The 16016-nt window shown below is 34.7% G+C and overlaps 1 protein-coding gene across 1 annotated transcript; it reads right to left on the bottom strand.

Moving 5' to 3' along the window:
• Positions 1-694: 694 nt before the first annotated feature.
• Positions 695-7028, bottom strand: LOC140833016 (UDP-glycosyltransferase 74F2-like). The gene is given in 4 exon segments (XM_073197378.1): positions 695-1563; positions 6333-6355; positions 6358-6712; positions 6715-7028. Coding segments are annotated over 4 exon segments (1374 nt in total). The 5' UTR covers positions 6979-7028; the 3' UTR covers positions 695-831.
• Positions 7029-16016: the final 8988 nt, after the last annotated feature.

The following is a 16016-nucleotide window of genomic DNA, read 5'->3' as shown; positions in this document are numbered from 1 at the left end:
AGTCTTCAAGTGAGAGAATTGTTAGGTGAGTTTATTTAATGGGGTGGAGCTCACACATTAAATAAATCAATTCAGAACTTGTTATCCCACATCGAAAGAATCTGAAAACTGAACGAGAGAATTAGTTATAAATAGAGCTCAATTCCTTCAGTTGTATCCCAAAATCAAAAGTTTTTCAGCTTTGATAAAAAGAGAGTGCATAGAAAAAAAAGAGTGTATTTTTTTCTTGAGTGCGAGTATTATCTTGTGTGAGTTAGAGAAAATATTTTCTCGGTTATACTCGGGTTGAGAGTCTGAGATATTGAGTGTATTGTTGTATACACTTGTTGTAATATTTCTTCCAGTTATAAAAGTTGCAGTAGCTCCGTGGACGTAGCCTATTTTGGGTGAACCACGTAAATCTATGTGTTCTTCTTGGTTATTTTATTCTGCATTGTTGGGTGCTATTATCATCGTGATCGGCATCACTTCGTGATAATTCCCCAACATTATGTTCATCGAACCATGTCAGGGTTTCCTATTTATCTAAACTATCTAAATTTATTAGGTAAGATTTGAACCCAAATCAATAGGTCTCGCTCCTGCCACTGAACCAATATATTTTTTGAAGTTATTTCGATCTATTAATTCATCAGTCATTAAACCAAACAACATAACGATAATTTAGGCAAATACATCAAATCAATGACAACTAAAAAATTTAACAAAAAGAAGTTATAACATAGACTAAACCCTTTTTGACCTCAAAAACACTAACATTATATTTTATTTCAAGAATCGCATACCCAAATGGCTATGAAGAATCTTTTACACTTAAATTCAAATAAACCATCACCCACGCTTTCCACTTTCAAATATAAATTTGTCAATATTTGCATAAGTAGTGCCACCTTCACTTACTGCCTCCGTAGCCAAATCCCTATATTTAATAGCATTCCTCTTAAATTCTTTACCCATTTCTCCCACCATCACTTCCCTCAAACAAGTCTCGATTTCTTCTCTTCTAACAATCCCGTCATGGTCCACGCGGACCCGTACACCGACCCGCCAAACGTCTTGCACGAATTTCGCGACTGTCGGCTGATCAGTCCATTGGGGCATAACGACCATAGGCACGCCCAAACTCAACGTCTCCGTAGTCGAGTTCCACCCGCCATGCGAGAAGAAACATCCGATAGCATTGTTAGAAAGCACTTGTAGTTGGGGACTCCAGCTTACGAGCAAACACTTCCCCGCGGTCTCGTCGATGAAATCTTTAGGAAGCTTTTCTAACTTGTCCGATTCCTTGATAACCCATAAGAAGTGGAAATTAGTGCTTTTCAAAGCATATGCAATCTCTTCCATCTGGGGTTTTTCTAAATTGACCATGCTCCCAAAAGCAACGTAAATGACTGAGCCTATTGGCTTTGTGTTTAGCCAATTGATAACGTCCATGGAGGAGTCTAATTGAAAGAGGTTGAGTCCATAATCACAATCGTTTTCGACCCTTTTATCCAAGTAAAATGATGGCAACGTTGGGCCAATTGTGAGCAATGGACAAACTTTGTTCATTGCATCTACCACCTGTTTCATAAACGTAATAGAAGTAAAATTAAAATACGTACATACCTTTTCTGATCAAGGGCATACAGTCCATTCGAGGATTTCGTATATATTCTATTATATGTAGGAGTCTCTGATCAGAGCAAGTCGTAAGTTTCAGAGAAACTATAGGCGACGTCACCAACATTGTGAGAGGATGATACATCAGTCAATAAGAGGCCATCGGATTAGTAGTCTCTTTTATTTTCCAACCAACTTGGATGACAGAGGATTGATAATTAATCCTATTATCGTCATGGCTACCAAACAGTTTAATATCTTTCCCTTATCTAGTATATCTCGAAATTTGTGATAAAATAGGCCATTGCTATAAGTCAAGTAGGGAATTATGCTACAAATGTTGGGGATAAACAAGAGCGGAGCCAGGATCTTGGTTCGACGTAGGCAACCATATATTATAATTAATAAAGCAAAAAAGAGAGCAATAATTAATCGACAACTGAAAATAATGTGTCATAAAGTTTGAACCCAAGTTACGCACAGCCAGTAGCATTGATAATTGATGGGAAAACGTCAAAAAAATGAGGAACAAAGACGTGTACAAAATCCGAAATCAAAACAAAATATGTTATAAAATATACGTTCGAAAAATAAGTATTAATTCATTATCGATTGGAAAAACCATAAAATTATAAAACAATTGAATGATCGACAAACATTGAACGAAACAACGAACCTAAAATTTGGTAACATTTTGGATTTTTTAGAGATTATAAAAGATTAAGCAGTAATTAAAATGAATTAGAATGATTGTTACTCAAAGTATATGACGTTCGTGACTCGAGAAAGAAAATACATACAGAAGGCTATATAAAGTGTATACTTAGATACTAATAACAAGTAAAAAATTGAGTGTAAAATTTGGGTTTACAAATTATTAAAAAAATTGGATCAGTATAAACAGCTAAACATGTAATAATAGCATACATAAATTAAAAATTTAGACAAATATATATATATATATATATATATATATATATATATATATATATATATATGTGTGTGTAAACATATAAAAAAAAAAATTTGGCCCAGTGTAGGCAGCAGCCCACACTGGGCCTATGCTCGCTCCGCCCTTGGGGATAAATGCTTATAAAACATTGTAATTAGACTATATTTATATATTAGTAATAAAAATGACATTTATTATTGAACATGTTTGCCTGAAATTATTATCTTAAATATCATAGAATCTCCATAGTTTATTAGATGTAAGCATGATTTTAGTATATATAAAAGTTATATATACAAGAAGATTAAAATTATGGATAACAAACTTAAATGAAATCCGTGATTAAATTAATTAAATTATTATATTCTTAATTAAAACATCACTAATGTTGTCCATGAATATTATGAATATGACCATCTTATGTGGATTGTCGATGTGAAGACATATAGATGGAGTCATTTATATATAATGAGATTATATAGGGCTTGGACTGATTTAATTAGATATTTCATTATAAATTCTGTTTTTACTATGAAGTTAAAGGTAAATCTTAAAATGATCACATATGGACAATTCTCAATTTGATGTGGTTATAAACTCATGTTCATTTCAATGTAATTTTCGATTTGCTAGTTTAAAGTTTGCAATTACGTATTTTCAACACTTGCATTTTAGATTTGTATTTGAAATGAATGACTAAAAATAGAAAATTACAGGCATGAAATTTATCCCTTCTTGGGAGAAGCAGAAAGACAATTCTCTTATTTGTAATTCTATATCTGAGTGTGGTCCTGATCAATTTATAATTATAAATTGAACAACTCACTTGTGAATTAATGGTAAATGATAATAGAAGTAATTGAATAGGCAAACGGAAATTCTTAGCTTCAATTACAAATTGTCTATGCATGACTAATCTATATATGTATGTTTGGTTTAGAAACTCACTACAATCTTGATTTTGATGATAACAAAACTTATTATTTTACTTCTAGCATATTTACTGAAGTGTGAAGTTGGTAACTCAAGATGAAACCTGAAACTCGAATTTAGACAAACTGAAAATTTGGTGAATTCAGTGTTTCGATGATATCTCATAGCTCGGTGATGCAAATGACCAACCGCAAAAAAAAAAACTGAATAGAAAATTCAATTTGGGACAAGTCATATTTCATTCTAGTTGGGCTAAATCAGGTGTAATCTAGGAAAAATGGTGGTAGTAAGGCTTATCATTTTGGTTGATCAACAATGATAAGTTGGGTATGAGTAGTTGCGGTATTTTGATCAGCCTGATCAACTTAGATATCCAAATGAAACGATTGAGTATGTGTTACGAAGTTAAGACGATGATCTACAAATCATATTCACAAGTCAAAGTCTGAATCCGAGTTTAAGATGTTGATGAATGACGAAGAAGACACGAGTTTTTCGGAGACTGAAATCAATAAGGCAGATTTCAGCAGACCTCGTCGGTTTGGTTTAGTCTAGCTGATAAGCCCAACTGAATGATCAGTCTAGCTGACAAGCACAACTGACAGTAGACCTCAAAATCAGTTAGGCTCGGGAAAAGTGTCAAACCAAACGAATTTGACTAATGCAATTTCCTAATTCGTACCCCAACACTTTTAAACAGTCATATTCTTGTGTCTAATATGTATATAATTCTTGAAGAGTATAAATACAACATCTTGAAGATCAAATACAAGTTTTTGAAGGGGATTCAAAGCATGGGTAGCCTATATGAAGAAATTAGCTTGAATGAGAGCAAGCCCAAGTGTGAGGATACATTTGGGAGATACAAATATTGTAATATATTTAAGTCCTCACACGCAATTACTCATACATATAAATGACAATTGAGTTTTACAGTTTAGTTGAGTGAGTCCTCACACAAAAACATGAAAGATTGTGTTTGTAATATTGACATAAGAAACATTAAACATTATACGGATTGTGATATTGCGGCCTACAATCGAGAGTGTGCTAGCAGTTTCAATTAGACAAGAGATAAGTCCTAAGTTGAAATGGATTTATACTTATATAGATTAAAGTCTTCTAGTAAATCATTCTCAATGGGAAGAAGGAGTGACGTATGACTCGTTAATCTACGAAGAATCCATAAACAAATTTGTGTATATTTACCTATCATATTTAATTATTATTTCTACTATTTTAAAGATGCATTTTTGAAGCATTTTATGTGTTCTTCAAATACCAAAATATTGGATATCAAGTGTTTGATAAAATGCTTCAACCAAAAATGTTTTTACACAATCAACTTTATATTTTTTAAATGTTATACCAAAATATTTATTCATTTTCTACGAAGAATTATTTTGAGTGTATTCTGCTTAGTTTCAAAAACAAACTCGATTTATTCATCGATGTTTAATATTTCAAGAATCGAGTTATTGTAACTCAATGATTATTTCCTAATCGGTCATGTCAAGTGGTGTAAGAGCAAGTTGTTATTGAAAGATAATTTGAAACTGATTTTTAGTTTTAAAATTAGTTTTTCATATTTTTCAACACATATATGCATAGTTTAATTTTCGGACAGTTTGCAACAATCGTGGAAAAAAGGCAAAACTCCTTGCTCGAGTTTCGAAGTGACGAACCACTTTTTGCACTGCAAACTAAACTCATAGAAGATCTTAGCGGTATAAAATTTGCAGCCTGGTCATGCCCGTGGAAAAGCAGATTAATCATTAAAATAGTACCAAGTGTGTTGTGGCATTAAACGAGCTATGAAAAAAATTTGGTTAGTCATCCCTCCACTTTTATAAATTTCAAAATTTTAGAGATATAAAGGGAGATTGATTTTAAATATTGAGGGGAGAAAAATTTTGTGCTTAAATTCTTAGGAAAATATGACTTTTTGATTCACACAAAAAGAGGAAGACATATGTTAGTTGAAATATTTGTTTATCCAGGTTTTGTGATCATAAACAAAAGGAGATTGTTGGGTTTAGAAACTCACAACAATCTTATTTTGCTAAAAAAAACTTGTTATTGTGTTCTAAATCATATGTGAAAGATGGAAAAAATTTGTTTCCATAACTTCAAGGCTTGGAAATAAAAATAGTTAAATATAAAATATTAACTATATTTAAATGATATTTTTAGATTTAGATTATTATGATAATATTTAAAATACGTTAATAATATCTTTCATGTATTGAGAATATATATTAAATATTATTTGATATCTAAAAGATGTTATTAAAATGAGATTTAAGAAATACAAAATTTCATATATTAGAATTGGTAGGATTAGAGAAATTCTAAATAAAAGAAAATGAATAAACATAAATTTATTTATTTATTTATTTTTGTTTGTTTGCTCGTTAATTTTCAAACAAGTAACAAAAATTTCTTTAGACAAAAGTTGTTAAACAAATCTTCTTCGGTTTTGGCTTTTGTCTTTTGAAAGTTGAATGGCAAGTTGTACGATTTTTTTAAATTTTTCGGATTCAAACAAAACAACGGGATTTGGACGGTTGTGAATTAATTAAAGAAAGAGAAAAACAAGCCTTCTCTGCAATATTTATAAAAACAATTCTTCCCTATACATAATAAAATTTTCAAGAGAAGAAGGGAGAGAGTTTTTCTGAGAAAATAATTTTGTTTAAATTCATTATCGATTTATATTTAAATGATCTATTATAATTTATGTAATCGCCGTTTTTCGATTTAATCGAAAAAAAATTTAGCCGGAATTGTTCCAGAGGCTCTATATTTTCCAACAACAAATATATAAATAAATTACTTGACTTACTTTCTCCTCCAATTTGTACCAGTATTGACAAGCACAAAATCAGCCTTGTCTGAGTTTGAGAATTGATTCAACACCATCTCAAAATAAGCAGGATAAGTTCCATGCTTGTAGATGAACGACGGCATATCCGGCAAATCGAGCAGAGGCATGCCCGGAATTTCGATCGGAGTCGATGTCACCGGAAGTCGTAGCATCCCATGATATGCATAGTAAAACACATAGTTAACCGCACAAGCTTGTGTGAAAAAACAAGCTCCCTTGATCCCACACCTTTTAGCCACATCCAAAGCCCAAGGCAAAAAGGCATCATACACTATGCAGTCCACGGGGTGACTCGATTTTTGATTAGCTACTATGAGCTCTTCAAGGGTTCTCGAGCCCTGCTGACTTCCATTCGAGCCAGATAATCGGCAATACTCTCCGCTTCCATGAAACCACCTTCGTCGTAACCATCGGAAATCGTAGCGACCGAAACCGAATCCGAATCGAATTTTTGTTGGGTGGATTTGGAAATAAATTTGGTGATTGCAAAAGTTGTTTTGGCACCTTTAGAGGCCAAACTTTTGCAAAATTGGAGCATGGGATTTACATGGCCTTGGCTTGGGTAAGGTACGGCCAAGATGTGAGCTCTATACTCCTTATTCATTGTACCAATATTTTTTTTTTCTCTCTTCGGTTTCTGGGAGTTACCTTTAACTTCTTTATGTATAGATTAAACCAAATACGAGGCATAACAAATCATACGTCATGCTTAGTCATGGTTTGGAAGTATTTCTTGTAATAAAATATTTTAAAACTCCTCCTTTCAATTTTATATATTTCTTCCATTTATTTTAGAGTAGGTTATTGTGAGAGGGTCTCATGAATTTTTATCTGTGAGACGAGTCAACCCTACCGATATTCAAAATAAAAATTAATTCTCTTATCATAAAAAGTGATATTTTTTCATTGATGACCTAAATAAGATATACGTCTCACAAAATACGATCCGTGAGACCGTCTCATATAAGTTTTTGCCTTTATTTTATATCAACTTTCGATGATTTCACAAAAATAATTTTCCATTGTAACATGTTGACTATCTGCGCTAAAATTCAAACTTCAAAAATATATAATATATAGATAGTAACACTTTGATAATTAAAGTTTAGTTGCTAACTCAACTAAAATATATGCCCTATAGTTCAACTTTCCATGATTAAATGTATATATTATTAAAAATACAAATAAGATATAACAATATTTGATTTCATTTAACAAAAATGAAAATAATTGAAAGGTGATTGAATGACCAAATTTGATTTAATTCAGAGATTTCAAAGTCAAAAACTTATATACAAACAACACATGATATTTATATATTATTATATATACCGGTCATGTCATTTTGAGGCCTATTTAATGAAAACAGCTTGAAATTAATTTTGTTTTTTCCTCTTGCCATGTTCACGACTCACGAATAATGCCATTTTTTTTAATAGATTCTTCTCTTGTTAATTCACGGTACTAATCCCTAAAAATAAGGCAACAAATCTCCAAAATTATTCATAAAGAGATATTTGAAATATATTTAACTAGCAAAAGTGAACCCACTCACCTTCAAGTACAATGATTAATAGAATAAATATTTGAATAATTATTTTATTAAATATTTTAATTTCTAAATTTGTCATTTTTATCTGATAATGTGGTAACCTGACATAAATGATTGGTCAACAACCACTCTTATTCTTCCATCACAAATATTTCTTTACTTTTCGTATGTATATGATAATGTGCGTGTTGCATTCCAAATTGTTTTCCTATGTAATGAAATTGTTGATAAATATGGGAGTGGGGTCCACTCTTATTTATGTCTTCTTTGACTTGTTTCCCTTAAAAAAAAATTTGCAAAAATGATGTGAGAGATGATCATTTTGAAAAGAGTAGGTATCTTGTGAGACGGTTTCACGAATTTTTATTTGTGAGACGGAACAACACTATCGATATTCACAATAAAAAGTAATACTTTTAGCATAAAAAGTAATACTTTTTTCATGGATGACCCAAATAAGAGATATGTCTCACGAAATACGATCCGTGAGACCGTCTCTCACAAGTTTTTGCCTTTTGAAAATATGGAAAAAATGATTTTCTATGCTACTTCATAGTGTTTCTTCACCTATAATATTATTCAAATTTTCACATTTAGATCATCATGTGATGTTTGAACATTTATATTTTGATGTTAACAAATGACTTAAGGTAGAACTGATGTATGCTAAACTGAACTAGACTTTCCGCACATGTTTTGTTTAATCCGTAATTTTTCACAAATTTTCAGTTTTTCACTTTATCAATTTCAAAAACCATTAGTTTATCATATATTTGCTATCAGAATTATTCATATTGTTTTTGTAGAAAGACAAACATTTATCACTTGATTTTGTATAACACCAAAAAATGAGAATTGTCGGAACATTTATGTTTTGGTTTTAACAAATAATTTAAGACAAAGCTGACGTAAGCTAAATTGAACTAGATTATCTGAGTCATCCGAACTAAACAGAACTGACTAAGTCCACAAGCTAAACTGGTTTACCTAATCTGGACTAGTCAAAGAAAAAATGATTCGGACCTAAACTGAAGTATATTAAAGCACGTTTTGACTAGTTATCAATTTAAACATCTTTATTTATTCTCAAGGACACCAATTTACACCAAGGACTAAATTGAATATTGGATAAGTTTTTCTGTACTTTGCTGATACAACTTAATCCAACCAAATTACAATTTTGTATGGATGTCATAGAATGATGACCTGGACAAAACGCATCAACAACTATAATTATTTGGAACAGATCTTTTTTGAAGTTTGTGACCGTTGTATCTTAAAGTTTATAAATAGAGATGCAGATCGGTTGCAAAAAGCAAGGGAAAAACAGACAAAACAAAAGATTAGATAGACAGACATCTCATTCAAGCTTACAAGTAAAAATGATCACACACTCAAGTACACTTACATAGTTGTATATGATCATTAAGGATCATCAAATGCTAGGAGAATTCTTTGTAATTCATTGTATTCGAAAACAATTTGTAGTGTTTCTTCGTTCAGTTGAGTAGACTGAGAGTTTCAGTTTTGGCAGTTTTAAACCGAAACTGAACTGAATTTTTGCAAATTGCTTGTAAAAATCAAAGCCCTCTAGTATGAAACTTTCCAAAAGGATGAAGGGGTGACATAGGAGATTGATTTCTCCGAACATCCAAAAACAAACTTGCATTCATTTTTCTTTAAATTTACCAATCAGTTTACATAGCTAGACCATTATTTGAATTGTTCTAATATATTATTTTGGCTACTTTCCTCACATATTTTGTTAGCTAACTGATATTGACAATCGAGAATATTAAATTCAATTTCTAACCAGACTGAATTATTATTGAAGAAAGGAATTATAGAAAGTGTTTATTCAGCCCTGTCTATACACTTCAACAAATCCTATCAAGTAGTATCAGAGCAGGATTATTCTCGTCTTTGAAGATGTTCTAAAATGGCTTCATTCAACAAGATCCTAATTTTCTCCAAAGAAGAATATGATGATTGGAAGATAAGGATGCATGCTCATTTAGCTGCACAAGAAGTTGATATGTGGTACTTCATTACTGATGGACAAATGACAATTGTGAAAGCAAACATTGTTATTGTTGTAACTTGATTGGGCACCCTAGAAAATTGAAAAGCCCAGAAATGAATGAATAAACAATGATCAGAAGAAAGCCAACCTAGATAATGTGTCTAAAGACATATTGTAAAAAACTCTTAACAAGAATAATTTCAGCAAGATCAAGATGTGGAAGACAACAAAGGAAATTTGAGAAAAACCGAATCAGTTGTGTGAGGGTAATGAAAAAAAAAAAAGAAAACAAACTTTCTATTGCTACATAGAAATTTGATAGCTTCAAGATTAAGCAAGGAGAATCAATGTCTAAATTTGATTAACGTGATAGGATCGGTTAATCGAGTAAAGAGTGTTTAGAAAGGGGGGGTTGAATAAACACTGCTCGAATTTAAGATATTCTTCGACAATATAAATTCAATTTTGTTACAAACTGAAACTGAATATCCCGTCGGTCAATAACAATCAGTTAAACTGAATAAAACAGTTGCGAAAAACTAACTGACTGAAAAATTGAGTATCTAACTGAAAATGGTAACTGAAGTAATGACAAACCAACCAGCTACTCAACGTCCTCCTCCTGCTCCTCCTGAGCTGTCCAACCTGAGGCCTGCCCCGTGGGAATGGGGTGTCCAAGAATAAACAAAACCGAGGACGTGAGCGATAAGAACGCCCAGTACAAAAGTATGAGTATACAGACCTATATGAAATGCACATGCTATGATCATGATACCGGGGTAGTCAAGAAACAGGAATCACAAAAGGATCTCAACAATGCTCAGTCTAGAGGCGCCAAGTGGATAGTGCCGCGCGGTACACCTCTGGGTCACTGCATCCACTACAAGACAGACGTGGACCTAAAATGTCCCGGACCACCGAAGCCCTCCCGACCCGTCGGCCACTGTGTACTCTCGGTGTCCATGCGTCCACAAGACAGGGCTGAGCGGCCCCAAGATATAGCTTATCTCGAAAGAGATACAGCTCAACAGCAAAGGCTATCTCGAAGGAGAATACGGCTCAACATGAAATGCAATATGCATCATAACTCGTGACATAATAGCATGCAACATATGACATATATCAATGCACCACATAATCATGCAACACATATATGAATGTATACTCAACCAGGATATCTCGGATAGTACTTTCGTACCTCTATCACAGCAAGCCTAGCCTTACGCAACACCGCTAATCAGGTCTAGCACAAGCCTACGCAACAAAAGCATACCCAATGAACAATACTACCATGCTCGGCTAGCAAAACCAGTACTCCCTAGTACTACCAAAGGTTTAGGGTTTACCTTCGTCCGTCGACAGCCCTTTGATGTCGATTGCCTCGAAACTCCGGCGCTGCTATGCTACCAATCCCGGCAGCTCTTGGCTATCGCTCGAACAACAACTAGCCCTAGAATCCTTCCAAAACTCTCAAAGAGGAGACTTAACTCAAGGAATGGCAAGTCACAAATGAGAAATCCGAGCACTATTTATAGGCCATGTTCGGATCCTCCGAACACCACTTCGGAACGTCCGAACGCTACGTGTCCATTGGTCTTGACTCATGTTCGGATCCTCGTTACGGACAGTCGATCATCTTGAAATAATCCTCACTTCACCTCCGAACTCTTCGTAACATCTCCGATAGATAGCGTTATTACCCATTTTGAAGATACAGTATGTTCTGGATGTTCGGAGAATTGAAATAACTCCTACGTCACCCCTTCTATCACGAAGATAGGATATCCATTAAAAGACTTTGATCAAATACACGACACTGTACTGACCCACTTCAGTTTGGACTTATCACTTTGCCAAAACTGAAACTCTTAGCATACAACACTTTTATAGATCGTAACTGATCTTAGCACAACTTAGAAAATCTATTAAAGATTACAAAGTACTATATAAACTCGAGAATGTAGTCTTGAATACTACTGATACGACTAATAAGCGTGAGCTTTGATTTCTGATTGTGAGTAGATATTTTTGCAGCGTAACAGCAAGTAGAATGAGATAACTGAAAGTCGGTAGTTCTTCAGTTGCTGTCTTCGACTATTTATAGGCTCTCCTCTCAACGGTAACATTAAAGAATGTTTGAATATTCTAACCATTGATTGCCACGTCGATATATTCTGACAATCGTACACTGTTCATTCTGCAATGCGGCGTTCCACTACTAGTTGCAGGTATATGTACTATTTTGTCTGTTGTCGCTTTCAATTGATGGCGTGTACAGCTGAGAGATCAGCTGGTAACGAATCAGTTGCCGAGAATGAACTTCAGTTGTATAGAACAGTTGACTAATGTTCAGCAGATGACGTGTTCAGTTGATGATCAGTTCAGTTGCTTAGTTCAGTTGGTAAGTCTTTTTGTCAAAACACCGGAATTAAGTTTCCAAAAATTTCCTCCTTTATGGTGTTTGACAAAACTTAGAGTAAAAAATAACTGAATAACTGAACTCTTGTAGATAAAATAAGATGAAGATTCAACTGAACTCATATTCTTCATGATTACAAAAATTTAAGATTACTTCTACTTCTAAAATCAGTTCTCTTCTCCCTTTTTGTCAAACAGCTCCATCTTAGAAGATAATTTTCTAACATCAATAGATAGGAGATGGACATAGTCGGAAATATTGCTGATAGCAGTAGTCATGGCAACTTGAAGCAAGTCGATTTTTCTTGAAACAAGAGATTCTACACTGTCGACTCGTTTGTTGATAGAGTCTTGGGTGATAGTGAGACTGGAAAATATCCCTCGGTTTTTCTGTATATCGTCAACTGCAAAAGTCAGAGAGGTAACAGCTGCTTGTATGACGTTTAGTTTTTCTAAGTTGAACTGATAGGAAGAGTCCAACTTCAGAGTATGTGACAGCTGAGTGTTCTGAATCTTCAATATGGCAGTGATTATTTGTAGCATACTTTCTTGCATATGATGAACTTCTTCAAAAATAAGATCAATATCTGATGAAGATGGAGGAGGAGACTGATGAGATGTTCCTGGTTCTCTTGTTGTCTGTTCAGAAATGACTAAAGCTTGTTCAGTTGAAACTGTATCAGCAACATTCTAAACTTGGAACATCAGTTACAATAATTTCTCCTTGAACTGGAGGCGGTGAGGGTGGATTCTGATCGGCAGAAGAACTGGCTAGATGAATGGCAGATGGTGATGAGATCAAAACTGGTGCCTCTAAAGAGTGAACGTGAGAATCAATCGGCACATCAGTCGAAATAGCTTGGTCAGCAACTGGATCTGGCTGATCAGCAGAGTGATCAACTGTATTAGACATATGTTCACTCAATTTAGTATCCTGCACCACTGCTTGGATGATTTCTTCAATGTTTGCAAAAGAAAGCTCGGCTTCAGTATACAGTTGTTGTTCAGCAGGAGATGCTTGAGGCATGTCCTGAACTGACTTTTCAATTGGAACCAAAGCCTGTCCTGAGGATGGTTTTTCAACTGTATCCTCTTCAACAGTATCTGAATTTCCTTGATGAAGAACCAATTCCTGATCCATTTCCCAAAATTTGATCTGAGATTGTAGCCCAAGAAAATCGGTATCAAGCTGAGTGATTACTGCTTGATCAGCAAACGCAGTAGGATTTGTTGGAAAGTAGTTGTCTTTCAATTTGCTGACAATTTGAGCCAACTTCTTTGCTCTCACCTGATCAAACAAATAAGATTTCCTTTCCATTGCCTGAGCAATTGTGGCAGCTTTCACCATTTTTAGAACATAAGCTTCCAGTTTGATGAAGGTGTTCAGCTGAGATTTCTTCTTTAGTTGCTTGGCAAAAATTTGTGTGCGAAAGGCTCTCCAAGCATCGTAGGACTGAATTTTTGAAGCTGCATAGCTATTAACCTTTGCCCAAACAAGGTCAATATGTATCTGAATGGCATTCGAAGGTCTGGGCTCTTCAATCAGCTTACCCTTGCCTTTATCAGTGCTCAGAATGTGAGGGATTTCCAATCTTGTTCGAGTTGATTCCACCACCTCTAAAAATTTTATCCCTTTGGATCGAGCAGGTGCCACAGTGGTAGGGCGAGTGATTTGAATCAGAGGCGCTTTGGTCCTAACTGATTCCTTTTTGGCACCAACTGAAGCTTCTGGTGGAATGATTTTCAAAGGAACTGCTTCTATTGGTTGCTGAGCATCTGAAGAAATAATCGCATCAGAAGGAATGGATACCTCGGCAGTTGTTGATTTAACCCTTTGGGTTCTCAGTTTCTTGGAAATCTGTGGAGATGGAGTTTTCTCTGAGTCAGAAGTACTCAAGATTAATTTCCTCTTAGCCATCTTCAGTTGAGCCAAAGTTTTGGCTTTCTTCACTGATTTTGGGGCTGCTTTCTCAGTCCCAATCTCCTGTTTGATCTTGATAAACTGAGCAGGAGAAATGTCCAGTTTGGTTCTCTGTGGCTTAGTGTTCTTCGCATTAAAAACTTTAAACCTTGATGATCTTTCTGAGTCATCAGCCACTAACCCTTTCAATTTCAGCAGATAACTAAGTTGCACAGCAAATCCCTTGATTGTTTAGAAGACAGAAACATATTCTTCAGAACATTAAATATAAGGTGCTTCCAGTTGAATTGACGATCAGCCATAATGACAGAAATGGCATTGAAATTTCTCCAAAGTAAGGGCAGCAAATGATCCAGCTTTTGCCAAAAGCCTTTTGGCCACAACATCAGCAAGTAACTGAACTTCATACCTCAGTTCTTTCTTTGGATCGGAGACTTTGATCTTCCGTTCATCAGCAGAGAGTGCGGTTTGCATCTCTTCAATATCAGACGCCTTAACATCCGAGAGTTGTGCCAATCCAGCAGAAGGTAGAGAGAAAATTTATCCAAAGGAGTCTTCAGAAATGGTCAGAGACTGATCATTGACCGTAGAAATTATGTTGCCATCAGAGTCGACCTTACCGGTGGAATAGAAATCTTGAAGTTCTTTTGGGTAGATTTCTTGAGATGATTTACCCAAAAACGTCCGTAATCCAGCAGTCTCAAGTTTTTGGAAAACTTTCTTGTACATCATCATCACCGAAAGATAGGATGGACCCAAAATTGATAGCCATAGCATTTAGCATATAAGCGAGAATTGGAGTTGCCATTTCGAACTGATTGAATTCCTGAAAGAAAAGTTGAAGGATGAAACTTGTTCTTGCTCTAAAAAATCTGTGGATAAAACCAAAGTAAAACTGAAATGAAGCGGGGAATGGTACATATGTACGTGACTATTCAAATTCTGGACACGTGTCAGTCCATAGAAATTCTGAATTACAACGTGTGTACGTGTGCCAAATGCGTGTGTACTTGAACAGTTTCAAAGGTGTCCACGTTGACACTAATCATTTACTGAAAAACAGCATTTAATGCTTGAAAGACAGTCACGTCGCTTTATTTGGAATATAATGGGTTTAATTAGTTAACTTATATGAGAAGATGAGTGAGACGCTCAACTGAATGAATAGTTGTCAGACTGTGTCCTTTCAGTTGAGAGCTGACTAATCAATTGTCTTCTCATTTAACCTCTTAAAAACCAATATTCCCCCTTAATAAATGCATTAAAGAAAATTATGATAATATAAGCAAGATTAATTAAGGAAATCCTGATGCTTGGTAGAGTAAACGTCATTAAAAGATTGTCCTTTCGTCTTCCTCGACCTGGTCTATAAATAAGAGTTAAAGAGTTAGTCACAAATATATCAGCAGAAAAAAATGGAAGGTGCAAGTAGCTCAAACATTTCTCCATTCTCTCTGCAGACCAGAAAATCTGCCATTGAAGACGAGGTCTTCTATGCTAGTCTTTCCTACTGGGAAGAGTTACAGAAGCTTGAGCTCCTGTACAACTCTGGAAGGGCTACCACCTTCAAACGGATGGCACAGCTGAGAGAAGTGCGGGAGCACTTAAACATTTCTGCGGGTTGGACGTCTTCAAAGATGGTCATCTCTACCAACTGATGCTTCGAAAGGAGCTGGAGACTCTCAATCGCATAGCTTCTTCGCACAGCTTCTGCAAGACATCTTCCTC

This window comes from Primulina eburnea, chromosome 5 (assembly GCF_022965805.1).
Source record: "Primulina eburnea isolate SZY01 chromosome 5, ASM2296580v1, whole genome shotgun sequence".
NCBI classification, from domain to species: domain Eukaryota; kingdom Viridiplantae; phylum Streptophyta; class Magnoliopsida; order Lamiales; family Gesneriaceae; genus Primulina; species Primulina eburnea.
This window is presented reverse-complemented; position numbering and strand designations above follow the sequence as displayed.